The 26,327-nt window shown below is 44.5% G+C and overlaps 2 protein-coding genes across 6 annotated transcripts; one reads left to right on the forward strand and one right to left on the reverse strand.

Annotated features, from left to right (window-relative positions):
* Positions 1–55: 55 nt before the first annotated feature.
* Positions 56–22,446, reverse strand: KIF4A (kinesin family member 4A). 5 transcript variants are annotated; one of them, XM_075054115.1, is made up of 31 exons: positions 22,374–22,446; positions 21,939–22,082; positions 21,696–21,810; positions 20,852–21,042; positions 20,466–20,558; positions 19,072–19,238; positions 18,725–18,819; positions 18,399–18,518; positions 16,988–17,163; positions 15,895–15,956; positions 15,056–15,188; positions 14,488–14,546; positions 14,177–14,282; positions 13,449–13,514; positions 12,965–13,150; positions 12,197–12,300; positions 11,743–11,887; positions 11,147–11,257; positions 10,261–10,344; positions 9,545–9,658; positions 9,149–9,304; positions 8,642–8,736; positions 8,060–8,189; positions 7,014–7,184; positions 6,502–6,609; positions 5,659–5,736; positions 5,464–5,565; positions 4,612–4,773; positions 3,121–3,240; positions 2,245–2,367; positions 56–1,807 (listed from the first exon to the last, which is right to left on the reverse strand). In XM_075054115.1, exons 2-31 carry the CDS (start codon positions 22,059–22,061, stop codon positions 1,619–1,621), a joined length of 3,684 nt encoding a protein of 1,227 aa, XP_074910216.1. In that variant the 5' UTR covers positions 22,062–22,082; positions 22,374–22,446; the 3' UTR covers positions 56–1,618. The 5 variants fall into 5 exon arrangements, with proteins under 5 accessions (XP_074910216.1, XP_074910214.1, XP_074910215.1 ...); XM_075054113.1 differs by having other exon boundaries at positions 15,056–15,191; XM_075054114.1 differs by having other exon boundaries at positions 15,056–15,191; positions 22,296–22,389.
* Positions 22,447–22,543: 97 nt separating this feature from the next.
* PDZD11 (PDZ domain containing 11) lies at positions 22,544–26,058 on the forward strand. Its single transcript, XM_075054130.1, has 6 exons — positions 22,544–22,668; positions 22,819–22,902; positions 23,434–23,490; positions 23,859–23,957; positions 24,137–24,197; positions 25,007–26,058. The coding sequence occupies exons 1-6, from the start codon at positions 22,582–22,584 to the stop codon at positions 25,039–25,041; spliced, it is 423 nt and encodes a 140-aa protein (XP_074910231.1). The 5' UTR covers positions 22,544–22,581; the 3' UTR covers positions 25,042–26,058.
* Positions 26,059–26,327: the final 269 nt, after the last annotated feature.

A 26,327-nucleotide genomic window follows, 5' to 3' on the forward strand; every position in this document is an offset into this window, starting at 1 on the left:
AAGTTCTCTTAAACCACAGGCATTTGTTACATTGCCTTTCACTGCGCAAAGATTTGTTGCCTCTGTGCCGTGTCTTTGTTCTTCAAATACGAAATGATCCTGACTCACAGTTTCTAAGCCATCGCATAAAGGATGGGAAGGTTTGTGGGATGAGGTGGATGCCCTTTTGCTGGGTAAAGTCCTCACAACTGACAATCTTGTTTAAACATTGAAACAGTTGTCTTGCAACAATCAGGGACTTTTATATGCTTGGAAAGTAGAAAGATGACCAAATGTAGAAGAGCAGTCAGCTAATAGCTCTTTGTTGAGCAGACCACGTGTGATGACACGGGATTGTGTCTTGGCTTGCACTTTTCACAGGCACCACGCTGCATGGTTCTATCGGTGAGAGCAATGCCAGGTACAGTATGAACGCTGCTTCTACCACAGCCCCACAAGAGTTTGCAGAGAGCCCTGCTCTGCTCCAGCCCCTCCTCATAAAAGGAACAAGCTCATAATAGAGTGAAGGGAAAGTTACACTGCTCATTCATGTTGGGACCAATTTTAAGAGAAACCATCCACTTATCCTTTAACAAACAAAGGCATGTCTGAACAGCTCCTGCACAGAAAAGCCTGCTCAGCTTGCACTGAGCCAGAAGCCACATAATCCTTAATATTGCACCAAGCCCCAGATAAACAGAGAGCTCAGGGAAGGTACAGTGCTAATGCAGCATCTATCTGCAAGGTAAAGTGTAGGTCTGGGTTGTTACCATTATCATTGGAGAAAAAAAAAAAAAAAAAAAAACTTTTGTCACTTTTTCTTCATGCTGTGAACCAAAATTAGGACACAGTAGCAAAGAGAGGAAAGGAAAGCAGCAGTACCCCAACAGAAAAAGACCTAGAGCTAGTCCTGCCGGCAGTCAGCACAGAAACTGCTGGAACAGTTTTGAGACCCATTTTAACTGCAGACAGGCCAGATTGGCTATGTGGTTCATTGTATACAATAATGTACAACTAAAAGTCAGGGTTTTTTAGTAGTTACTTTATTAAAGCTACAAAACCAAGTTAAAATCACTAAAATATTCACATATGGCTAGCAAGTTTCTAACTTCATTGAATAAGGACAGACCAGTGCCCCAAAGAGAACAGAAACACTGACCACCATTTCATATCTGCTAGCTAGTTTAAGACTACAGACAGTCCCTCCTCACGATCAAGCACCAGCAGATCCCCCAGGGCAGCTGTATTGGATGAGACAGTGCCCAGATTTACAGTGCAAATGCAAAGTTTGTTCAAGCTTACGGATTAAACTGTACCCAATGTGTTCACAGCTCAGGAGGAGGAAGGCGGCTGGAATAAGCAACCTGGATAAATCACCTCCACTTACTACAGAAATTTCAGAGGAAAGGGTTTCTTACCATGGGCCCAAGTCCCACACATACAAGTATTTACAAAGAATGGGACACAATCTAGCAAGACATAGTGTTTGACTCCCTTGCTGATGCCAGAAGCCATCAGGCATGACAGTCATCAGGCTTTTACTGCAGCAAGAGATCCCAACTTTTTTTTTAAAAAGGCACCAGCAATGTGGTGTAAAGAAGCAGAGCACAACCCAGTCATGGGGCATCTTATGGGCTCGTCAGTTAAGCTCCTCTTTGATAGGGGTGCAACCTGAGAAGAAGCTGGTATTGCTACTCAGCATTCTCTTCTTTCTCTTTACAAATGGTATCTGGTTCTCTTGGGCCTCCTCATCTCTCATGAGCAGGGAAGCAGCAGCAGCGCTGGGCTTCTTCACAAACATATCTTGGTCTGTGATCTCTTTCAGGACCTATCGGAAAAGCAAGGAAGACAATTCTGGAGTTGGTCACTGGCCTGAAGAAGCCAGCCAGTTTGCACTGGAGCTTGGAGGCAGCACATACAGAAGTTGCCAGGGGAACATCAAGAGTTGCTTAATTTCTTTACTTAAGTCAAAATTGCAAGGATAAATTCATGGGCTGAGCAGGAAGAGAGAGCATTTAGAATAGTGGGCAGAGGGTACACATGAGAAGTGAATCCATTTTTTGTGACAAAGGTTTAGTGTGAAAACTTAAGAATTCAGCAGACTCCAAACTTAAATATAAGCTGGCTTGACAGCTGTAGCATGTTCAGAATTTTCTAGCAGCAGTCTATCATCTTGGGTTTTTTTCTTTAAGATCCATCACTAGCTGTAAACAAGGTGTGCACACATTCAGAACCACTGTTCGTTCTTACAGCTTTAGGCAGTACCTTTGTAGTTGGTGTGATGCACACAGGCTGAAAGAAGGTCTCTCCTGCGGTCACTTCAGTGGGGTCTTCAAGTTTGAAGGAACCTTCAGAATCCCTTGTTTGGTCCTCACACAGTGTGGCATCCTGAGGGGCAGTACTATTTTGGAGGACTTTTACAATATACATCCCTTCCTTTCCCACCAACAGCTGAAGAAATATTCAAGGTCCCTAAGCTACCTTTTCTCCAGTTGCAAAATAATTCATAGTACAAGATGCTAGATGCCTCTGTCAGGCAACTGGTTTCATAAAATAGTCAATTAAAAAATTACTATGAGAGGTCTCTGCTTCAAATCTCTAAGATCCAAGAGGTAAGGGAGACATTTCTAGCAAGAGTTCTAATGAACATCAGTTGCTCGTGATCATTCCCGATGCTACAAGCTCCTCCCCAAATTATCCCTGCCATACTTTAAAAAAAAGACAAACAAAAAACAAAACAAAAAACTGAGAATGAGTTAAGCTTTTGTGCCATCTGAAAGGAAAGATATAATTTTTATTTACTAAGTGCAAAAAAGAAAGACTTCAATTGTTCGTCTTCAGGTTCACAGCTGACAACTGGCAATAGGTAAATCTATGTGACTTGGGACATCATGCAAATTTCTATATTTAGTGAAAGAGCCTGGTACTGCAGTGGAAAACTTTGTACTTAATTACCACAGATAAACACTGAATTACAGTGACATTTACAAATGTTTCAGAAAGCTTTAGCTTGACAAACTATGCATGTACACTAAGAGTGTAACTGTTTATCCATTCATCCAGCTTTGCTTAAACACACTGTGTAGTCTGGATGTTGGGTGCGGGCCCTTTTGCACCCACAAATGCAGACTAACTACTCACCGGAAAGCCAGGGTCTCTATTTCTGCATTTTGCCGAGTCACAGCTACAGCCTTCAGTGCAGCCCACCTTCTGCTTCCTGCAGCCACACTGTCTATTTCCACACCAGCCCTTGCAGGAGCACTAATTAAGAGAAGAGTTCTGTGCAGAAAGAGCTTCGGTGTTTTATAGAGTGCATCTAGATTGCCACAGCTGTCAATACATGAAGCAATCTAAAGGACAGTACCATTCCCAAGCTGTCATGAACCTTCTACTGTTTCACTGTCAGTCCTGCATCCCAGGAAAAGAAACAAGGTCTTTCCACCTACAGACCCATCTCTTGCTTCAGTATCCCCATAATAAGCATCTTCAATTACTCAATCCCTGACTTCAAGTTATCCAAAAAGATGCCAGTTTCAGTGTCAGTAAAACAAGCTAACACTTACACACTAGGAGGCAAACCTGAGTCACCATACCTAGGGTCCTCCATCTAGATGGAGGTGATCCAATTTAGCTACTTCATGGCATACCACAACAATGAATCTCTTTGCTAATCTGGGTACATGAAGCAGTGTCAGACTGCACAGACCAGCTGCTCCAAGCTACAGTTCTGAACTGAGCAGTAATTTGCACTGGAATTCCACTGGGCTACGTAAACAAACTCCATAGAGCCAAGTGTCAAGCACAAACCCTCCTTCCTGCAACATGGCCAGAAAGAATTCCCCAAAACCCAAACCACTAATAGTAATGTAGTTCAGAATTTATCAGGTTGACAAGCTCCAGTGAAAGGAACTAGACCTTAAAATTCATAAGCTTTTCTGTAGTAACTGCTGACATTTTCACAGTCACTCAATAGTGAGATATGTAATCATTTACCCCTTTCACAAAGGGGAAGAACTCGTCTCACAATGGAGGTCTAGCTTCACAGCAATTCAAGCCCAAAGAGGCCCATTGGTTCACAGCGCTCAGCATGTTCAAACTATTTCTTCCATCCCATCAGGAACTGACTGAGCAGCAGGCTGAAGCTTCAGGCCCAGCAGAGTGATAGAAACAGAAGATGGAAGTTGAGGCTTCTGTCAGGACTAGGAGCCACAGTATACCACAGTGGGAACAGTCCATAGGGATACACGACAGGCCATCCCTTTTTTTCCCCCCTAAAATAGGCTTCATGAAGGAATAAGGCTGCTGTTAGGGCTCACTATTTTGCTGCTGTCTGAAACATAGGCCAGTTGAGCCACAGGCAGCAGGACAGAATGTGTGTGTCTCATGGTAGAAGATGACTTGTCCAATGAAAAACTATTTAGGAAGGTGTTGCTGACTACAAGCAACTTTTGCTCTTTCTGTCAGAAGACCATAAATAACCAATGCCAGCAGTACTATCATATTAGGGCTTTTCAGAGCAATAGCGGAGATGCTACAATCTCACTGTTTCTCTGTACACATACTAGATACTTAGGGATACAGGCAAATGATTCCCTTATAGATAATAACAAGTCAAAGGTAGCTGGATCTTACCCCCATCATGCTTTTCTTTGCTCCTTTGATTGCTTTTACCGGAACCCAGTCTGCATCCTCCATCTCCGCTCCAGACTCCTCTGAATCAGAGAACAGCTCTTCCACATTCATTTCTGGGGTTGGTGCACGGGGTTTTGCTGTCGTTTGCCGGCGAGTCTTTGGCTACACATAGAAATTACAAGGGTTGAGGGCCCAGAAGAAATAACAGTGGGTTTACATTTTATTAAGGCACTTCAGAGTCCCACCACCACAGCCCCATGGCTCTCAGACAGCCAAGAAGGCTGTAAGGTTAGGGAGGACACAAAAGATCAAATTGTCAGGACTAAAAATATATCAATCGATTTAAACTGCTAAAGTTGACAAATCTTGGAAATTTAATAGATTTGTGTCACAGTCTCGACAAAATTGTATAAAACCATTTATTCCTCCCAGCACTAAGATTTGGCTCTTTTGCAAGACAATGATTTTCTATGACAGATGCCTTGCTCCATGATTCAGAAACTGGAAATGCTACAGAGAAAACACCTGGATCACCAAGGAGGATACAGAGTCAGACATAATTAGACTGAGGAAACAGGTTTAGGTTTTTGCTTACCCCCCCCCCCGCCTTTTTTTTTTTTTTTTTTTTGTTAAGATACAAAAACTAGTGCAAGTTAGTTTCAGAAGTATTTTGATAACAGAAACCTTAAACAGTGATGAAGTAGAGAACAGGTCTATTTCAATAAGCAGAGCAAGACACCTTGTAAAAAGCAAGTTAGGACAACGAAGCCAAGATTATTAATAGTCAACATTAACTTTTGAAAATAACCCAGGTACAATACAAGCATGAAAACTGGTATGCAGCATCTTTACTTTGGGTGGAATATAATCAAAAGAAGAATCTGGAGACTCAGGTGGCATTTGCTGAATGTGGCGGAGCTTCTGTCCACTGGCAACTTGGAGGAGCAGCAGTTTCTGTCAAGAGGAACAAAAATTAGCTTTGCAAAATACATTACTGACATTCCAACTGACAGGAAGCTCTTATGACCTGTCTGTACAGATCTCTACCTGTTTAAGAGTGTCATTTTCCTGGAGAAGTTCTTGGTTCTTCTCACAGATCTCCCTCATTTTCTCCAGCTCTTCCTCCTGTTTCCAAGACAAGACAAAATCGGTAGGCTTACATGGGAGTAGCACAAGTAGTTGTTTGGGACAGATTTTTTTATTTGGAACTTTCTTCCAACACCAGGGGGGTTTCTTTGTATTCTCTGACAGGAGATCAGCTCTGACTACTAAATCAGGAAAATCATTAGTGCTACTACCTTGTTTTACGCATAACAGTGCCAACACAAAGAGAGAATGTGACCCTTTCAGAGTGACCATTTAAGATCTAAAACATCCTCTATTTCTAAGGCTTATCTCCAAATTATGTACACCTGGGGCTGATTTTGCTTTAATACATCACTGAACATGCCCTTCCACAAGAGTTTGCTACACCACTTAATTCTCCTAGCAACAAGACAAGGTGCAGCTTGTTTATATGATCAAGGTAAAGTTCTTCCAGTGCTGATAGCATGGTGGAGCTGTGCTCGGTAAAGAATTAGTAATAGCATGTTGAATGTCCTAACTAAAGGTGTTCTGAGCATGGAAGAAGTTTGCATGAGCAGGTCAGATTGTGGCAGGCCTCATTGCTGCATTTACATTTATTTAATGGAAGAAGATAGGAGAAAAAAAACCAACAGGCTTATTCCAACCTGTATAGCAACTATTCCCTGCAACCAACTGAATCAATCTTAGCTGCAAATGGAAATGCGCTCAATCCTTCTGCACCTTCCTCACTTTAAAGGCACTATTCCAAGTAACAGGTAGCCCTAATGAGCACACAGTCCCCCAAGCCACATCCAGACACTCTACCTGGAACCTGAGTCGCTCTTGCAGCTGTTTCTCTTGCTCACTTAGCGAATCTTCCAATTTCTTCTCTGCTGCTTCTTTTTGCTGAAATTGGCTAAGCAGGTACAGAACCTAAAAGCAAGTTAATATAGCAGAGACAAACAGGCATGAATTCCTAAAGAGACTTCTGGCAGCTCAGGCAGAGGCTTGACAATTTCAGAAAGATTCTTTCTGCCACTTCGAGTAGGATTCTGCCCTAATTTACTTTAAAAATTATCTTGTGCTGAGGTGTAACATCCTCACTTAAATCACTGCGAAAAGTTATTGAATAAAACAACTTGCATAGGACAGAAGATGAATAGGGAGATTTCTTAGGCTTTTGTCAGCTATCCTGCAAGAGTCTGACAAATCTTGATCAGATATACAGTGACAGATTGGTTTCAGCACAACACTTCACCTTTTTCTCTGAGCAGATCTGGGAATCAGAGTCCCAAGACACAAGAGCTCCCAAGATTTCTATCACTTTTTTTTTTTACCTTCTCCTGGTGGTGTTGTTCCTGCACCAAAAGCTGATTTTGGAACTCAGCCTCCATCTCCACTATGTGGTTTCGCTCTTCAACCAGCATTTTTTGCATGTCTGAACAGTTGGCTTTACTCTGCTGAAGGCTGCTCTCCAACTTGCTTTCCTGCACTTTTGAGGAGACCAGCTGAAAGACAAAAGCAAGATGATTGCTTGGGTCAATGAGTTCCATGTTTCATAATGTCTGTTGGGGCAGACATGCTTCAGTTCGAAGGCGAAGCATTTCTGCCTAACTTCCAACCACCCTAAGAATTGGACTGGCCACCAGCAACAAGGAGGCTAGATGAGATATTCAGAGCTAGACATCTGACAGCCAGTGTGGACGTGCAAAACAGATAGCAGGAAGTTTTGTTAACAGTTCTAGATTAAACTCCTTCCCTGCAGCACTTTGAGTACTGGGGGGACCCCAAAAATGAATGCTTTCTCACATTAGCTCCTTCACTCTTTTCCTTTAATTTCCAAGAACCAGGGACTGACATATGATTCTGCCATTCAGTTGCTCTTTCCTTGATTCCACATCAGCCCAATTCCTACTCTCTCCTACCCTCACAGTCTTGTTTAAGTGTCTCCCATACCAGCATCCATTCCACTGCTTCCACTCTGACCTCAGAGAGTAGTCCCCTTGTTTCCCTGCAGACAGCCTATTTGTTCAGTATTTTCAGGTACTTTCTTCTCTTCTTTTCATTTCCACTTCTGAATTGTGTCTCTTCCCTTTCACTATTCCCATGCAAGCCTTCTGTACGCACAGATTTAGCTGATATCTCCAGACCTGTGTCTATTCTGTTTCTCTCTTCCCTGCTCTTTTTGGATTTCACTCCCCAAAATGATCTACAGTACAGAATATTTCAATCAGAAGTTGAGGGAAATAAACCTCATCCAGTACAGCAGTGCTTCACTTGAATTCATCTCTGCTGTCAGCCTGTTAGTCACTGCCTTTCATTCCTGGCTAAGCACTTAGAGCCTTTGTTTTTTAGTGATAAAATAAGAAAATTCAGAATTTACCTCTCCAAGGAGATACTTCAAACCACATTTAGCCTCTAGAATTGTTGCAATACTGTCCCAACGCTGTTTCGCACGATCTCCATTGTCTGCATCTAAGAGTTTCTGCTGTAGATCTGCTATCTGGGCACTCCTTTGGAAGAATGCATGTATTGGAGGTTACAACACAGAAGAAAACCTAGGCTAGAGTCTGAGCTAAAATTACTCTTACCAGAATATTAGACAAAATTGCTCAATGCAAAATTTTGACTGCTTAGTAGAGCAGCTGGAACCTGCAGTGCTATACCAGGGAGTTTCTCGTTCCTTTCACACTTCCATTTAAAAGTGCAGTATTTCCCTCATACAGAGATGCTCACAAACAGCTAAGAACAATGCAGTCTCAGTGACCGAGTAGTGTCCTTATATCCCCACATTTTGGAAAAATTCAAACCAGAAAAACCACATGGTCTTACTTCATAATTTTTAGTGTCAGTGTACAAGTTATTTTACTTTCTCTTCTGTTTCACAGAAGAGTTGTAGATAGAGAAAAAAAACCACCAAAACGGAGGCAAGGGTGTGCAAATCAGCTTTGTCATACTGCCTTACCTGAGCCCCATCTCAGTTTCCAGGCTTTCTATCTGCTTTGACATGGAAAGGTCCATCTCTGCTTCCTGGAAGTCTGTGGCAGTGTAGGTGCGTCTCTAAAGAATTGCAGCAATGGACAGAAGTGAGCAATAGGTGAAGTGCACACAAGACTGGGCTTTCATTTACAAACATTTCAGCAAAGGGAGCCAAACTATTATAAAAGCCTCCAAATATCTCTCCATAGCTTAAATTCCATTGCTCCTTCCCAAACACATAAAGTCTTTGATAAGGGGTGTGACCCACTCACATCCATCAGGTTCATTGCATCAAGGAACAAGTTACTTCAGCAACTCCGTTCCCTGACATGCCAGACGACAGGAACAACATTAACCCTTTCTTCCAGAAAGGTAACCACCTCCACCCCTACCTTCTGAGGGAAAAGGTCAAATAGGAGTAAGAGTCAGTGACGGTACTTGCTGAACAGCCAGAGGTGTGGGACAGGGAAAGTGGCATTTCCCTCTCTCTTACCCGGAGCTTTGGAGGTAGCTTTTCCCCAGCCTCTTTGCTCTCTTTAAGCTGAAGGAGCTCCTGTGCCAAGATCTTTCTGTCCTCCAGAAGGTCTGCAAGGTGCCGTCGAGCCTCTTCAGTACTAACGAGAACCTCTACTTCATTTGCAAGCCAGCTCTGCAGGAAAAAAACCACCAAAACCAAACAGTATAGTGGTTCACTGTGGTCTCAACTTCAGGACTCAATCCTTCTCTGAAATGCCTTCACAGATAAACTGAATAATCACATTGCCTCCCTCAATATGTAACTCCATGTTCCTCCCCTCTGCTCTCCAGCCATCAACCCCAGCAACACCTACTGAGTTAACAAAGCTAAGTTTGCTCATTGTTTGTTGGAATGCACAACACAGTCACCCACTTTTACTCGTGCAGCAACTCCTTCCATTCCCCGATTTTGACTTTCCTTCCGTTTATCTGCAGCCTCCCGTTGTTTCTGCAGAGCATCCTTTAGGCGCTTGTTAGCAGCTGCTGCCTGTAAAATATTTTACACAGAAGCTGAACAGTAGTTACTTCGCTTAACCTGCGGCAGTTGAAAACACGAGGTACTCACAACGAAAGACAGACATTGAGACAACAAGAAGAGAGAGTGAGGTTAATAAAACCAGAACAACTTTAGAATTAAGGTAAGACTAGACTGTCCTTGACTATTTCCTTTGCTGAGATTCCCAGTTTAAAAAGAGAATCTGCTTCTAGGCCAAAAGGTAGAAGAAAGCATCCAAAACGACGGTTTCGAGATGCATTTCTTCTATAGAGCCATCCTGAAAGAATTTTGAACTGCAATCTAGCATATCCACCACCCAATTTTAGACTTTCTGGCTTGGGTATCTATAGTAGACTTGCCACAGCAGCCTGATGCACAAAGGGTAATTTAGCCTTTAAGGAGCAGATTTAACTAGAATCCCTCAAAGGCTACAAGACAGAAGCATGGTATTTTCCTACAGAGAGAAAAGCACCTATTTCCAGATCTCCAAACTGCTTTTAAAAAGTTTCTGCATATCCTATTACAACCTCCAACCACACTTTGCAGACCTTTAAGAATTGGTCAGGAGTTTCTACCAGATATTGGCTCCTTACCTCTTCTGTTTTGCGCCGAAGTACATTGGCCTGCTTCTGGAAATCTCGTTCTAGCTTGAGGAGCTCATATTGTCTCTTGCGATCCTGCAGGGAAATAATGTTAAGACAGATTGGAAAAAAAAACCCACCACACACAAAAAAAAAATCACATCACATTAATACCTATGACCAGTTTCACACTTCTTGGAACAGAGTAATTACATTTGCTGTTCTGCAATGCAAGTGCTTCATGGTAATGATTTCACTGATCATTACAAGCTTAAGCCATGTAGCGCCTCTGAGAACAAATGGCTGTTAGGTTTAAAATGAATAGAAGGGACTCCAAACTTTCCATTAAAAAGGTTTAGGAGCCTAAAGGCTGTAAGAGACTGCAAACCAAAAGTTTAAGTGTCCCAAAACATTGAGGAGCAAACTTGTTACAGTAAGAATTCCTGTGAGACCAGAAGTCAAGAGGTACAGATGTTTGCTGTGCATTACACTGGAATGCTACAAGCAGCTGGATTTCATTACCAATTCTGTTTACCTGCAGATTCAATATTCCTTTGAAAGTTTAAATACCTCCCATTCTGCAGCCAAACCCTGCAACTTTAAATACTTAAAAATATTAAATATTTTTGCCTTCTGCTTTAGAGCTGAATCATAACAACTATGTAGCTTTAAGATCTCCAGATCTTAAATAGCTTTAAGATATCCAAACATAAGCAAGTGAGACCATTTACGACAACTGGTGAAAGGTGGCAACCATATGAACTAACATTATCTTCAAAGCATTCCGCAGATGTTTTTCAGATGCTTGCTAGTTAAACAAAGCCTTGCAGCAAACACTTTAATGATTTGTTTCACTCTTTAGAGGGAGGTACAGTTTGGGGGCTTATTGTTTGCTCACCCGTTCTTTCAGCTGGATCACTTCCTTGTCCTTCTGTTGTTTCCATTGCCTGAATTTCTCAGCATCATCTTTCATTTGGCGCATCAGCTGTACCCTTTGGTTTTTCATTTCCTGAAAAATAGAGCAGGCTGCAAAAATTGTCCAGTACTCATATTCTGGGTAGTTTCAACCTACATTCCTGTAGTGTGTCTGTCAGGGGTGGCAGACAGGAAATATTAGTGTGCTGCCCACTCAGAGTGCATGCCTAAGGACACTCTCAAAAGTGCTAAAACCCAGGAATTCATCTTTTAAGGCATAAAGGGAAGGCTGACACATGGACAGTACACACATGGAAATCAAAGTGAAGTCAAGTGATTTGACTGAGGCAATAAATTATCAGAATAGCCAGAAGACTCTTCAGACTTCTTTTATTCCTCCAAGTCTCAGTAGTCACCTGCCTATTGCATTACACCAGCAATTGTGGTCATGTAGCCAAAGGAGTCTTGTCAAAAACTGGTGTTCTCAGTCTAACAAAACAGAAAGTGATTGCCTTCTGTCTGGAAGCTGCTTTGTCTACACCGGAGCAAGCCTGAGAACTGCATGCTAGGGTTAGTTACCTTGATCTCCTGGTTCAGTTTGGAGACAGTGCGTTCCGTAGATTCCTTCAGCTTTAAGAGCTTCGATTGCTCATTCAGCTTTTTCTTCAGCTCACTTATTTGCCCTTCCAACTCCTGAAGCCTCTTCCGACGCCGTTCACTCAGTCTGTAAAGAAATTACACTTTAAAAACAGCCCCCCCAAATAACTTATTCTCAAACAAGTACTCTCCAACTTCAGAGACACTTAATGAAAAATGAAGCGATTGTGTGTTATCACCTTTCCCACTGATGAAAGACCACTCTCAGGCTTCTCCGCAATTCATACAGCTCACATGGCATGTTAAAGGGATGCATTTGCATCAAAATAAGAGCTTTTATAAATAGTAGAACTAAGTGCAAGACAATGAATTTTCACAGGCGCATTAACACAATTTTCAGTGCTATAAGCCACATGGCTTGCATAGTCACTCTTACTTGGCTTGGTTGACATCCTTCTTTGCCATATGCAGAGCAAGGATCAACTCCTCCTTTTCTTTTTGCAAACTGCTGACCTCCAATTCCAGATCCCTGATATCAGTCTAGAAAGGACAAGAGTAGTAAGCCTCAAAATAAAAACCTTGAAACTCCACTCTGAGACAAAGCTTTAAGGGCAGGAGGCCTCAAGAAACCACGTTCCTTTCCAACTGGTTGTAAGCCACCTTGTCTAAAAGCAGTACAAGTGTCAAAAGGGCTAGTGCTCCATACACTGAAATCATAATCAGTCCACAGAACAAGCCAAAAGTTATGACTGAACAATTTCAGCGATGGGAGATCCCAGCACAGCTTGTGAACAGGGGAAGCCAGATCAGCTGGCTGTACTATGAGACTTAACAATGGAGTATCTGCACTTTGGCTTGGTGCACCCAAGCAAACCTCCGAGTAAAAAGCAGAGAAGCCCATTTCACATAGAATAGCTAGTGGCTAATAGCTTATTTCAGGGAAAAGACTGTCTTCTGATGGTAAAGCTATTTGTAGATAGCTGGGCATGGTCATCCCCCCGCCTTCTCTGCTGACACCTGTAGTTAAACTCCCCTCGTAAGCCCAAGGGGGCAATGACCAAGCTTAAGAAAATAGACCCAGTAAGAATATGCTCACGAGAGGACAAATCTTCTCCTCCCTTCCCTAGTCAGCATGCATTGACTGCATTAACAGGGAAAAATAAACTGAATGTATTCTTACAAGAGCTATTTCAGAAGAGTTTACCTGGTATTTGGACTGAATGGGCTCCAGCTGACTATCATTCTGTGTCATTTTTTTGGCAAGTGCCTCTTTCAGAGCCAGGGCTTTATTCAATTCAAGCAGCTCTTTGGACAACTGTGCTTGACGGAGGGCATGTTGAGTGGTAAAGTCATCCAAGGATCTCTTGGTATCCTGGCCCATTTCTGCTTCCTAGGGGAGACACAGCAATGAGCTAGAGAGGCCAGTGGAAAGCTCTTTAAGTATGTGATCACAGTTTTTGTGGAAGACTTCAAATTCATTTTTTTTACATTAAAAATTAGAGACTCAGAAATGAGAACAGGTTATTATCTTGAACACATTGAACAAATAAGGTCGTAGAAAGGCAGCACATACAAAAGTGACACATTAGTTACCAAACATTTGGTTAGAAAACTAGCATAAGGATGCAGACAAGATGATAGAAACGTGCCCCTGTTAAGACCTGCACTGCTGGACTCCCTTCACTTACAGCTGTAGCATCCTGTTCAGAGTTTGCCATCTCTGCAGCAGCTTCCATTGTGGCAGCACTTTCATTCTATACAGGACAAAGAAGAAAATTTCAGTAAAAAGTGAAAGATGAAGTAAAATGAAGCTAGTAACAGTCTGTTAGCATATAGTGATAAAGCATAATGTTATTCTCCTTTGTCCAGAAATCTGTCTTTGGGAAGAAGAGGATGCCATTATCCTCCTAGACATTCTTTCTAGTCTTCCCTGAACTCCAGCATTGGCAGGCAGCTCCTCACAAAAGTAAGGAGTCTGGGAACAGGGGGAATGTCTAGCAAGGGAGAACAGAGAAGTTTCTCCATTAGACAAAGGTTTGGCAACTTCTATTTAACAATTTCGGGTCCCTGAAATTTGGGTTGCTCATTAAAACTACCAAGTTTATAACTCACATTTCCAACTTTCGGATTTTAAATCCATGCTAATCTCCCACTAACAGATTCTTTTATGGATACTCTTCCCCCACCACGTGCAGCCATTCAAGCTGAAGTGGCCTTTCTGTGGCATTAAAAGCACAGCAGGGCAGCTTGTTTTGAAGTCTGTGTCAAGAGCCATTTAATACTTTTAACTCCTGGGTTCCTTAAGCAAGGTTTCTGAAGAGTAGAATCCACTGCTCAGCAGATCAGCAGAAGAACCCTAGGTTTCATTAGTAAATTCACTTGGCACACACTCTTCTCTCCCTGGATTCAGTCTTACCTGCAACTGAGCCAACACTTGCTGCAGATCGCGAATCACCTCTACGTTTTCTTTTAGTTCCTCATCTTCCACAGTCTCTACCAGCTTCTGCAGATCAAGCTTGCATCTGCAATGCAGACGTGGGAATAAGTCCTCAAGTACAAGGCACATTTGTGTCAACAGACGCCAATAGGGAACAATTTTCCCACTGAACATACAAATGAGTTTTGGATGAACAAACACAAATTGACTGTATCCAGTTTATCCCAACAAAAACATTTAATGCTGAAAGACACTTCCTCAGCACAAGTAGGGTGTGGGAACAGACTTACGCAGCATGTTGCTGAAGTTGCTCTAGTTTGGCATTCATCTTCTCATTTTCTTGTTCTGTCTAAGAGAAATCAGAATTATACTGAATTGTAGGAAAAGCATGATAAGAAGCCAGAAAACAGCTAATTATTCGTAGGGAAAGATATGTTGTTCATCTGTGGCAAATCAATGCACTGAAAGATTTTGCATGATCATTGCCACCAGTTTGCTTAGACTTAACACCGTTTTTCACAGGAATATACACTGCAGTGAATCAAAACAAAGCAGAGTGGGGTGGTGAAGAGGGAAGAGAGAGAGCGCGCACGCACAAGTGCTGGTATTTAAAACATTAAAGCAACTGAAAAGCTGAAAGATTCAGGTCTACTTTTCCCTACTGAAGTCACCAGCTCTATAGGCTCTGAAAGACTTTTGGTTCTGACTGATAGCTAGAGATTTGCAATAAATGTGAAAGGAACATTAGAAGAGAGAGATTCCTAACATGCCATTATTACAGGAGCTGCTAGGGATTAATCTTCAGCTAAAAGGGGAAGTCATGCAAGTTAAAGCTCTTCTGGGGTAACTGAACCTTACCAGAATGATCCTCTCCAACATCTGTGCTGTCTGACCAGCAGCCTCACTCAGCCCTTGGATCAGCTTTTGATTCTCCTCCGTTAGTGACTGGTTCTTCTCCATCAGGGACTGAAGGTTCTCTGAAGGTGCCATACTACTGAAACATTAAGGACCAGTTTGCTTGTGAACATGACTTTGCTAGAGATTTCTAATAGCACTGAAATTACCTCCAGGTTTCCTAAATAACTTACAATAAATATAGGTTGTAGCAGATGAACGGAAATAACTGGATGAAGTCTAATCTGAATTCAAAAATTTAAGTAATACAGCATATCAAAAGTAGACATTTGCAAGAGAAGAAAACACCCTTTTGAAACAGTAATGCTGTTTAACCAATGGTAAGTCTGTAAACTGCATGTACTTAGGTTTTGAAACATCCTCAGAAGACAACACCTACACAATCCAACTCTTCCCTGCATTTTGTGCTTTTAAGAACAATGGAGATGGAGGTGTCTTACATTTAGAGGTAGAGGGGTGAGGAAGAAAAGAGGGATGGACGGGTCTGAGAAACAGATACTTAGTTAGGAGGCATTGCCTAGTTCCTTTCATATTTACTACAACGGATTTTTGCAATCTTAAGGGGTCTGCTACAAAACTCAGTGAACCCTACATGCATGGAATTTCAGTAAAAGTGACAAAAAGAACAAAAGAAGAAGAAAAAAATTGTCCAGATTCTATTAGAAAGCAGCCAGTTTGCTCTACCCTCACTCTACAGCACTGTCTAGAGCAAAGGAGATCTAGAGCCTTTGCTGGTGCGCGATGGCCATCAGTTACATTGACCATTAATCTACAAATCTTACTTGATAGACACAGGCAGGGTCCCTCCATGGGCCTGCAGCAGTAACACCTGTAGCTGTTGTACCTAGAAAGACAAACAATTACTAGTTATAAGTCTCTCCTATATAGTAAATAGATGGTTGAAGGAACACTATTAAGATCCTTAGTCTGAATATCAGTCACCTGCTCCACAATTGTTCTTTTACTATTGCTTGTGGAAAGGAATCATGTCACTACAGTATTTCAAGTAATTTACTCCTAAAAAAGCTACCTTCCCTTCACCAGGAATGCTCAAATCAGAGCACGTTAAGTCACCCACAGACAGTTGATGTACTGTTCTGTGCAGGGTGTCAGAGACCTCGCTGATTCAAAGGGCAGGCCTCCCATCTTACTGAACCAATGCTCTGTCGCTACCTTTCACATGAGATGGTCAGTTCACCTGCCTTCCTAAGCTTCTTGAATATGTGATTTAAATTTACAGTATGTTAACAAACATTCGCTAGGCTCTGGTGAACACTCCTATGTAGTAAGCAAAACCACTTACTTGCTCCACTGTGGAACAAGACTACTGAGTTTTTCTACAGAGAGGTAGCATGAAAGACTGTATCACATGCATACAGTCAAGTAAGCAAAGCAAGCCTGGTTAACTCATCAGCAGACAAGCCCTCAGGCACTTCTAGCTTTGGGTTTAACCAATTCTAGTTTATGCAACTTATTTCCCTCTGAAGCTGGCCACACAGGAACACTCTTCACTTCCCACTCTGTGCTGGACGTAGGCAGGTGGTTTCAGCAAGGCAACCATCACTGTATTTCCCATTTTGTCTGTAGCCTAATGGGCAGGTGATGATTTGTTCAGTAGAAGGGAAATGTAAATCACACTAACACTACCATTTTTCTATGGCATTGATAGTTGCTGTAGAATTACAAGAAATATTCATGTATTCCCTTCTAGCACTTACACATCCATCTCAAGAGACAGAGAAACACATACTAAAATTTTTTTCCCCGCGTATTTTGTGTAGCTAGGCAACCTATGTCTTTGCTTGCTGTTTACTGAGCTCAGTCCCAAAATGATAGATCTACTCCTCTCACATGAAGAAAGCGCCCAGTCAATACCTGCTGCTTCAGATGATGCAACTCAGCCGCCTGGGGATCAAGGTTGACAATTGGTTTATTTTTTATTTTTCTTGCTCTGTCAGCATAACGCAAAGTATTTAGAGTTTCTTCTAGATTGGAATCCGCTGGGCTTACACAGGCAATCATGAGAGTGTGGCTGTTACCACCCAGAGAATCTGAGAGGGAAAACAAGGCATAATCAATGCTTTGAGAGAGAGCAGGAATGACTAGTAAGATATCATCCCTAAGATAATCTAAGACCACATGGGTACACCTCCAGACTACAGCTAGAAAATATCTAGCTGTAGATATAGAAAGTAGAAAATAACTAACTGTAGCTGTGTGCCATTGTCATCTACTTTCTCCTCTGTCCCAGTCAGTACTATACTAAAGACCTTTTCTGGAAAGCCAAAGTCCCAAAATTACGTCTCAGCTCTAAGCACTGATGATTTCACATCAGAATCCCCAGTAATCTTGCTGTCCTCTTGACTAATGTCTGTAATTACCGTAATTCCCATATGCCATTTCTAGCATAGTTCTTTCAGGTTTTCCCCTCCCTTCTCCCACACAATGATACTCAAGACCTCCATGGCTATCCAGGCATCAGAATTCACACTATCTTTCAATCTAAAGAATTATTGGCTAAGAACATATTTGTTCAGATCATCAAGCTGCATGGCATTTTAGTCTTTGGTTTTACACTAACATGTTGGCTACTTAAAACTTTTGATCAGAAAAAAAAGGACCCCACATCCAGCTCTGCATAATCCGGTTTCTTTTTATTAGATACTTTCAGATATGGAAAATCCTGAAGAGCCTAACTTTTTGTACCAAATTATTTAACTACCAAAAAAAATACCAGTGAATCGCATTACTATAGTTATGCCCATATTAAAGGCTAATTTAGATAAAGTGTATTAAAAGACCATCACAACTATTGATAAATAAGTACCACAAAGACCAGATATTCAGAATTAGAAAACAAACCAAACGTGATGCACACAGTGAAGGTACAGACAATTTAAGCTTCATTCTGGTTGTGATACCCTCCAGTAAGTAGCTATAATTAGGTATAATAATAGATCTCCACTTCCAGACTGAACTTCTCATCTTCCTTCCCCCCACCAAAAAAAAAACCCCGCACTGAATTTGTCTAGTTTTGTCCTATCACACAGGAACTGCAAAAGAGCAGGACTCATAAATAAGACCATCTCAATGCATTTGCAACCTTAAAATAAAAGTACAGAGAAGGTCTAGCTTCAGCAAGAAGAGGAACTAAACCAATAAATGCAATTCCTTTGTCAACAGCAGCTACTGCTTTGAATTGTGGTTGCACGGCTGTTAGGTTTTTTCCTACTTTGTTATTTAAGTGCATCTGTAGATTTAGGCTTTATCATCATCTGTCTCTTACCTTGCAGCAGTCTTGTTAACTTTGAGTCTCTGTAGGGGACAAAACCACCCTTTTTATTTTCATCACCAAGAGCACTAATTACATTCCCCAGGCAGAGGAGACCTCTATTTATGTTGATGCCTGCATACAAACAGATGACAGTGAGTAGAGCCACCTCAGCAGCTAGGAACTGGTCATTTCCTGTCCTTGTTAAAAAACTGAAGGTGAAAAAAAGGCAAATTATAAGGGTTAATTAAAGAACTGCTTTGCTTTTCCTTACAAGGACTCTATTTATTAACTTAAAAGTGTTAAGAAACCCAAGCTATACCAGTCCTCTTCCTACAGACCTTCTTTTAGTCTGTCTCCCTCGGCCTTGGTCTTCTTTTGTCTCTCAGAGCCAGCAAGATCAACCAGGTGTAGCTTGGAGTGAAAACTGCTGTTCCTATGGCAGAAATAAACTATTTTACTCTCTCAAGTAAACCTGCAGTTAGGAAAGGAGCAGTCCAGTGGTTACTACAGTTGAGCTACTGGGCTGAAAAATATACTTCATATCAGAGACAGTCAAATACAAGAACTGCCTCAAGAGTAGCTCAGCTGAGTTCATTCAAGACCAAGAAAGAATGACAGGACTACAAAATTTTGAGCAAATCTGACCCCTAAGAGCTGCTAGGAGCAGCTGCGCAATCACACTTACTTGTCATTTTTCTTCTTCTGATCAATGCAAATGGTGAAGATGGCATGGGACCGTGAGGACTGGGAATTCATTGCCGTGGAGGCCACTGTTCTGGAATTGTTCCCTTGTTCCAGGCAGGATACAGTATCTTGGGCACAGGTGACATTTCTTTCCGTTAACCCTACAATCTGTATCCAGGAGGAAAGCATCATTTATCCTCTCCTTCCTCTTCACCCCGATTTACATCAGAAAAATTATCCTCTGTCTTAGACTACGGCAGACAAAGCAAAATAAGTACACATTGACAAGAATCAGAGTCTCACTTCAAGCCAGAGGCTTGGTATGGATTCCCCCAGCAAAAATTTATTCTGAACTCTGTATTGGTAACTAAATGGCATCACCTCTCTCTCAGCCTATTCCTACATGCACACACCAAGCTACTCTGTGCCTGCTTGAGCTAATGGAATGGACCTTGAGCTATGAGCCAGGTGAGCTATGGGATGAAGACAGGGCTCTGCAGTACTCTGTGGAGAAATTACTAGCTGCCCTCAGATATCCTCTGGCCAAGCTGGGAGCTGAAAGTTGTGCCAGTCACAGGCAGAGAAAGGGGAAATGGGCTGAAGGGGGTGGGGTATTTGTGTGAAGAGAGTGGAGGGCACGCAGGTATTAGGGACATAAAGGGCAGAGGGGACTGAGTAGTAGGGACTGGTCGTGCTCCCTGGCAAGCTTGCACTTTCCCTGAAGAGCCCATGTCTCTGGATCACAACACCACTACCAATACGTGGATGAGCCGCACACCGGTACTTTAGAGGTGACGGTGAGCAGCACAAGATTACACACAACAAAACCATTAATGGATCAAACCTACAGGTGTCATGCACACCTAAGCTTGCATATGACAACCAACAACCTCCTTATCACTGCAAACTGAAGCTGTATAAGTGAAGTACAACCAATGAATGGAAGTTTAACTACAAAACAAGTACACAGAACAAGCAGTAGCACAAGGTCTTTCTGCACTACACTATAAGCACACTTCTGTACAAAACTGCTAAGAAAATAACTTTGGCACTTAAATAGTTTCCCCTCAGGATCCCTCTGTTGCACACTACTTCTGCCAAAGTGAAGAGTACAATTGCAACAGAGTTTGAAATTTGGCAAAGGGACCCAAAGTACAACATTCTCAGATATTCACCTAAATCAGCCTTCAAAGAAAAGCCAGAACAGGACTTGCAAGTGGCTCTGTCATGAATGTCTAACCTTACTAGTGACTAACCCTTTGGCTAAACTTCATGATCATCAATAGCTTCATTTATATAAAACAGCCCTCAAGGAGTCAGACAGTTGTTTCACCAAAACATTCATCCCTAGCGACGTCACCCTCTTATGTACCTATATCTAAGAGGCCAACAGACCTTTATGCCTTCTTTTGGATCTTCCCGTATACTGATTGGAGAAGACCGTTCTCTTGAGGGGCACAGCAGGTCTAGAATATCCTCATTGTAGATCTAAAAGCATCAGAACAGCAGTTCAGAGTTAGCAGCAATGCAAGAGAGCAATTCGCATAAAGAATGATGTACAGTTACACCAAAATCATGGCTAATGTTGCATGACATTCTATTCATTTTACCTTTAGAGAAAGATACCTAGGACTCAGAATCAAATTCCTGACAAGATCTTACGTAGTCTTCGGTTTTGATTTAATAAATACCTGTTACTTGAAGGAGGTGGCCTCTTTAAAGCTTGCTTTATGTGCAATTCATAACTTTATAATAGTTTGAAAAGTCAAGCCAACTTTTACCTCTAGATAAGAAACTTTGAGGACGAATTCCCAATCCTGCCTTTGCTCCTTCTCCTTAAATAGCAGTTTGATTACCCGAGGGATGACCCCCACACTGGGTTCATGCTCTTGATTGGCAGTGTAGGTACCTCCCATAGAGTACGTTTTTCCAGATCCTGTCTGTCCATAGGCTAAGACAGTAGCATTATACCCTAGGGGAACAAAGGGCACCCAGATCAGACAGTCACATGGCAACCAGAAGAAACTGACAAAAAAGCTGCGTTCCAATAAAAGCATCCTTCCAGAAAAGCACTGCCCCGCACTGTCAGTTTACACAAGTTTTATGCACAGGTCACTGTTAGCAACATCAAGGGGAAAAAAAGTCAATGAAAAGCTCCCCAAAACGCAGGTAAAATTATTATTCTTCCAGCTCTTTTTTTAAGACTGCGTTGCTGCTTTACTAGAGTTAGCCATAGAAATACAGTCTAAGTTCTCCATCATCCCAGCTCCGCTGTAGCATCGCTAACAGCGTCTGGTATGGGATGCTTATCAATTCACTGTATTATTCTTGATAAAATTCTCTTGCCTTAAAGAGAATAGCTGCAGGAACCATAATGACCCAGAGAACATGCACAAGTCATTTTGTTAGCCCTGCAGAGTACAACAGGTTGTAAACAGGCAAGATTTAGCACTTTTCACTAGAGGCTGGAGTCAGCATCTAGATAGTGCAGGAGTTTATTTTCTGCAAAGATCAAAGAAAAAGCAACTCAGAACGCAGAATTAAACAGCACCTTCTTCCACACAGCTGAGCCCACCAAACCCCCCAGTATTTTAAAACGGAGCTTTAAGTCAGTTAACCACAAACCTTTGAAGATGCCTCGTATGAGAGGGGCGACAGCCGTGTTGAAGACTTCCTCTTGCTCAACAGAAGGGTCGAACACATAGTCGTACGTGAACGACTTATCGTTACCTACAACCACCTGCGGAGGTGACCAGAACAAAAACCGCTGACTACACCGCCCCAGCACCCTGGCAGCAAACCCCACCCGGGGGGTGAGGGGAGAAGGTAAGGCCGACCCCCGGGGACGCAGAAGGCCGGCTCCCTTACTTGCGGTTCCCCCGCCACGAAGGACAAGCACATCTGGCACCCTTCGCTGGTCTCCTTCGGCACCAAGGGACGGCAGCGCAGCGCCACACGCACCGGGATCACCTTGTCATCTTCCCTCACCATTTTTCTGTCACGGCGGACGCCCTAAAGGAGGAACGAAGCCGGTTAAGGCCTCGCAGGACCAAAGCCCGCCGCTGCTCGGGAGCTACCACCCTGACAGGGCCCAGCGCCGCGGCCCACAATCCGGGGCCTAGGCCGGAGGGGTGCCCAGCCCCTACGGGCCGCTCCCGCCGGTAGACCAGGCCCCACCGGGCGAAGGAGGAAGCGCGGCGACCACCAACCCGGCAGCGTCCGTACCTGAGGGGACCCGAGGAGAGAGGGAAAAGGGGGGTGGGGGTAGTCGCGGCGCTGCCCCCCGGCGACAGCGGGACCCACCTAGAGCCGCCGCTGACCGTTACGATGGCGGCGGCGCCCCCAACATTCAAACCGGGGCCGCGCGCCGCCAACCGCCAATCGCCAGGCTGCGCGCCGCCAACCGCCAATCGCCAGCCGGCAGCGTCACGGCGGAGGGGGAAGGGGGCGTGGCGAGGCTGAGGGGAGGGGAGGAGGGCGGCGCCGTCCCGTCAGGCGGCGCGGCGGCAGCATGGAGGGCCGGTTGCCTTACGACGATTTCCCGGTGGTTTTCCTGCCGCCTTACGAGAGCCCGCCCGCCTGGGTGCCGCCGCATGAGGTGAGGTGAGAGGTGGATGGGGAGAGCTAGGCGGCAGACCGGGTTGGTGGGTGGGGTGAGGGAAGGGTCTGGCGGGCCGCCGCCCGGCCCGTTGGTGGTGCGGGTGTGCGGCGGGTCCCGCCGCCTGACGGCCGGCGCGTTGCCTTGCAGCGGGTGTACCACCCCGACTACAACAACGAGCTCACCCAGTTCCTGCCCCGCACCATCGTCCTGAAGAAGCCGCCCGGAGCGCAGGTGAGACCCCCCTCCGCACAGACCCCGGCCCACGGGCTCCCTCACGGCCACCACGTTCCCCTCGGCGTGGTGTTTCCCATGTTTCAGTCACAGCCGTCCTTCCCAGCGCCTTTGCTTGGCAAAAATCGGTTGATGCAGAGGCCGAGCTTGCGGGGCGATGATCATCCCTGACCGGCGCGCTGAGGGCAGCCCGGGAGGGGTTCCTTGGTGCTTTCCTCGTCCAAGCACTTGGCGGGACCGGTGGGATAAGGGGAGGCATCGCTGCTGCCCTGCTGGGAGAAGAAAGCTTTGTGGGTGAGGCAGGGCAGTAGAGTATCTTGGGATGCGGAGCTGATACGGGACAGGGAGCCCCTGGGGTGTTTAAGGTGAGATTGCCACAGAAGTTAGCAGAGAGGGACTGGTGCTTGCTGCTGCCTGGCTGAACGCTGCAGCACCAAAAGCTTTGCTCCATCCAGAAGAGACATGTTAGCAGTGGGAAGGGTCCTGGGACAAAGGGGGGTGACTGCAGTTCACTGCTGGTTTCTTTCACAGCTGGGATTCAACATCCGGGGAGGAAAAGCCTCACAGCTGGGGATCTTCATCTCTAAGGTGTGTCTGTCCTTCTGCCATTCCCTCCCCGTGTTCTGTCTGTTCCCTTGGGTGTTGCTGAGCCAGCAGGGCGTGCAGGGAGATTGTCATATGCCTTATATGCATCTCCAAACACATAGCTGTAATTTGCCAGGCACCAAGCAGCAATCAGACAGTCCTGTGCCATTTCCTGGTCTCTCCCCAGCCCACAGAGTGTTGCTGGTGCGCTGCAGTCCCCGCTCCCCATCCTCCCCCAGTCCCGCCTGAGTGTGCTGGATGGGCACCGTGGGGAGGCTCTGGGGCTGGGCTGCCTTGGCTGCGAGGCAGGGGAGCTGCTGCACTGGCCATGCGGAGAGTCACTGCTGCTGTCTCTGCTCTTCCCTTCGCAGGTGATCCCCGACTCGGATGCACACAGAGCTGGGCTGCAGGAAGGGGACCAGGTGCTCTCGGTCAACGATGTGGATTTCCAGGATATTGAGCACAGCAAGGTAAGCACTCCTGTGGCCCAGCTGCTGGAGCAGGGACAGGATGGGGATCCGTGTACACACCATCTCCTTCCAGCCTCTCAGCCTGCACCAACTCAGCTGCTGGCACCACATAACTGATAGATTCCTCTTTCCTATCCTCCAGCCTAGCATGGTCACTGAGCAACTCTTTCTGCTTTCAGGCTGTGGAGATCCTGAAGACAGCCCGTGAAATCACCATGCGTGTGCGTTACTTCCCCTACAGTAAGTGCCTGCTAGCTCCAAGTCCAGTCACCTAGCAGCATTTCTCCTTGGGAAGCAGACTGCCACGTGTCCCTGCCGATTCCACCTGAGCTTAGCAGTTTTGAGTCTAAGGCCATAGACGGTGTTAACCCTGCAGATCAGAAAGAAGATTGGGCTTTGATTTGGGGATCGGGGCAAGTACCAAGTCAAAACAGCAAGGACTGGCTTCAGCTGCCCATATAGAAAAACATCTAGAGCAGGGCTTAGCAACACAGTGCTAAAAGGTGGGATGATTGTTGAATGGAAATGTTAACTTTAGAGCCATAGAAGTAGCCTTGAATAACATAGGAATGAGTTCTGTCAGTAGTGGACCTGTGCCAGTGGTGGACACTGCTTGTGGCTTTTATCCCTCCCTAAGGACCTTTAAATTCCAAGTGAAGGAAAAGACTGTATTAACTCTCAGTTTCTGCACCCATAAAGTTCATACATAAAAGGGGAAAAAAAAGAGGTCAAGTCAAGCCAAACAAGGATTCTTCATAAAATGGAAACTGGCCCTTAAGTGAAGAAAGAAGAAAACTATGGAGCAGGGGAAGAGAGGACTTTAAACAAACTTTTGTTCTAAGGGCCCTAAAATAGCTTGAAATGAGTGGCTGGGGTGCAAATACGCTATTTCAAAGCCAGCTGCTACCCAACAAGGTAGCCTTTACTGCCTCTACTTAGTGAGGTATAAACAGAATTTATGTTTTCCTTTAACATTTTGGCTAATTCCCCCTTGTCATCAGCGACTGCCACTCCTGCCCTTTCAGCCTTGCCTTCTCTTTCCTTTCCAGATTACCAGAGACAGAAGGAAAGAACTGTTCACTAGTAGGCAGCTGTCTGCTGGGTCTCCAGAGTGGCTGTCCTGCAAAAAACTCTCCACTACTTTTCCTCAACATGTGAGATGACACATCAAGTTTCGGCTGTCACTGCAGGTACAACTGTCCTGTTGGCTGCACAGGCATCAGCTCTGCTTCCTGCGTGGAGGGATGCCAACAGTCTTATTTAGCTGGAAGATGGATGGGGCTTTAGTCTGTACTCCTTGAACTGGGTGTTGAAACAAGCTGATGGTGCTGATGTGGAAGTGGGTACTGGAGGACAGCTTCTTTGGCAAGATCTGTGTTTCTGTTCTAGCAGGACTTAAATTAAATGAGTACTCTGCTGGTTCTGGATCCAACCCTTGTTGTTAGATGTAAGGCCAAGAGGGTCTGAGCGTGCTCGAGCAAAGCACGGCCTTTGTCCTCCAAGATATCAACCTGTTCACTTCTCCGGTGACATGAAATTCTTTCCTTCTCCACTGTCCTACCTCTGCTCTACACTACTGGGTTTGCTTGGGACTCAAGGAACAGGAGTAAAATCCACTCAAACTCAGTGCACATCTCTAGCTGCACTAGTCTGCTAAGGTGTGTTTGTACCAATTTGCTGCTTAACGACCCCCACGATAGAGGACCGAGGCGCCTGGAGCATGTTTCTGAACTGCTGTGGGCACTTGGCCAGGTTCCCTCAGCTGTGGTGCTTGCACGGTTAAGGGTTTCACTCGCTGAACCTGCTTCCATCACTTGGCACAGCCCTGTCCCTGTCATGTGCTCCCATCAGAACTCCCCGCCACTTTGAGGTAAAATTCTCCCCTTCCGTGTTTTCAAAGACGGGTGAAGAAGCCCCTGTGCCCTGCGCTGGGAGAGCACAGTTGAAAACATGCTAGTTATCAGCAAAGCGGCGTGCAAATGCATGGTAGCATCGCATTGTAAATGGCATCAGGACAGCCCTTGCTCTGGCCTTGTGTGGTGTTTTCTGCTTGTCTGTAATAACTGAAATAATAAAACGAGTAGAGCAAACCGAATTCATCTTATTCCCACTCAGGAAGTCTCTGTGGAGGGTTGTTTGTTGCCATCCTCAACACTACCCCGAGGAAATGCTGGGTGGACAGCTGGGACAAGGCTTGGCTTTAGTTGTCCTTGTAGCCTGTAGGGGGAAAGCGTCGGACCCATGGGAGTTGCAGCTCTGTTTTAAGGGTGTTTTTCCATTGATTGTAATGGAAGTCAGCCCTTGATTAGCCTGGAGCAGTGTTTCAGCACTGCCAGGAGCAAGAGCTGCAATGGAGGGTTTTTGTCTGTG

Source organism: Buteo buteo, chromosome 22 (assembly GCF_964188355.1).
Source record: "Buteo buteo chromosome 22, bButBut1.hap1.1, whole genome shotgun sequence".
Taxonomy (NCBI): Eukaryota; Metazoa; Chordata; class Aves; order Accipitriformes; family Accipitridae; genus Buteo; species Buteo buteo.

Coding starts and splice junctions, on each gene's coding strand:
- KIF4A (XM_075054113.1), bottom strand. CDS start 22,061: ATGGTGAGGGAAGATGACAAGGTGATCCCGGTGCGTGTGGCGCTGCGC. Junction 11,888..12,196: donor AAGGATGTCAACCAAGCCAA/GTAAGAGTGACT, acceptor ATTTCTTTACAG/ACTGAGTGAACGGCGTCGGA. Junction 5,737..6,501: donor AAGAGCGACTCAGGTTCCAG/GTAGAGTGTCTG, acceptor TCTTGGAAACAG/GAGGAAGAGCTGGAGAAAAT.
- PDZD11 (XM_075054130.1), top strand. CDS start 22,582: ATGGAGGGCCGGTTGCCTTACGACGATTTCCCGGTGGTTTTCCTGCCG. Junction 22,903..23,433: donor AGAAGCCGCCCGGAGCGCAG/GTGAGACCCCCC, acceptor TTTCTTTCACAG/CTGGGATTCAACATCCGGGG. Junction 23,491..23,858: donor TGGGGATCTTCATCTCTAAG/GTGTGTCTGTCC, acceptor TTCCCTTCGCAG/GTGATCCCCGACTCGGATGC.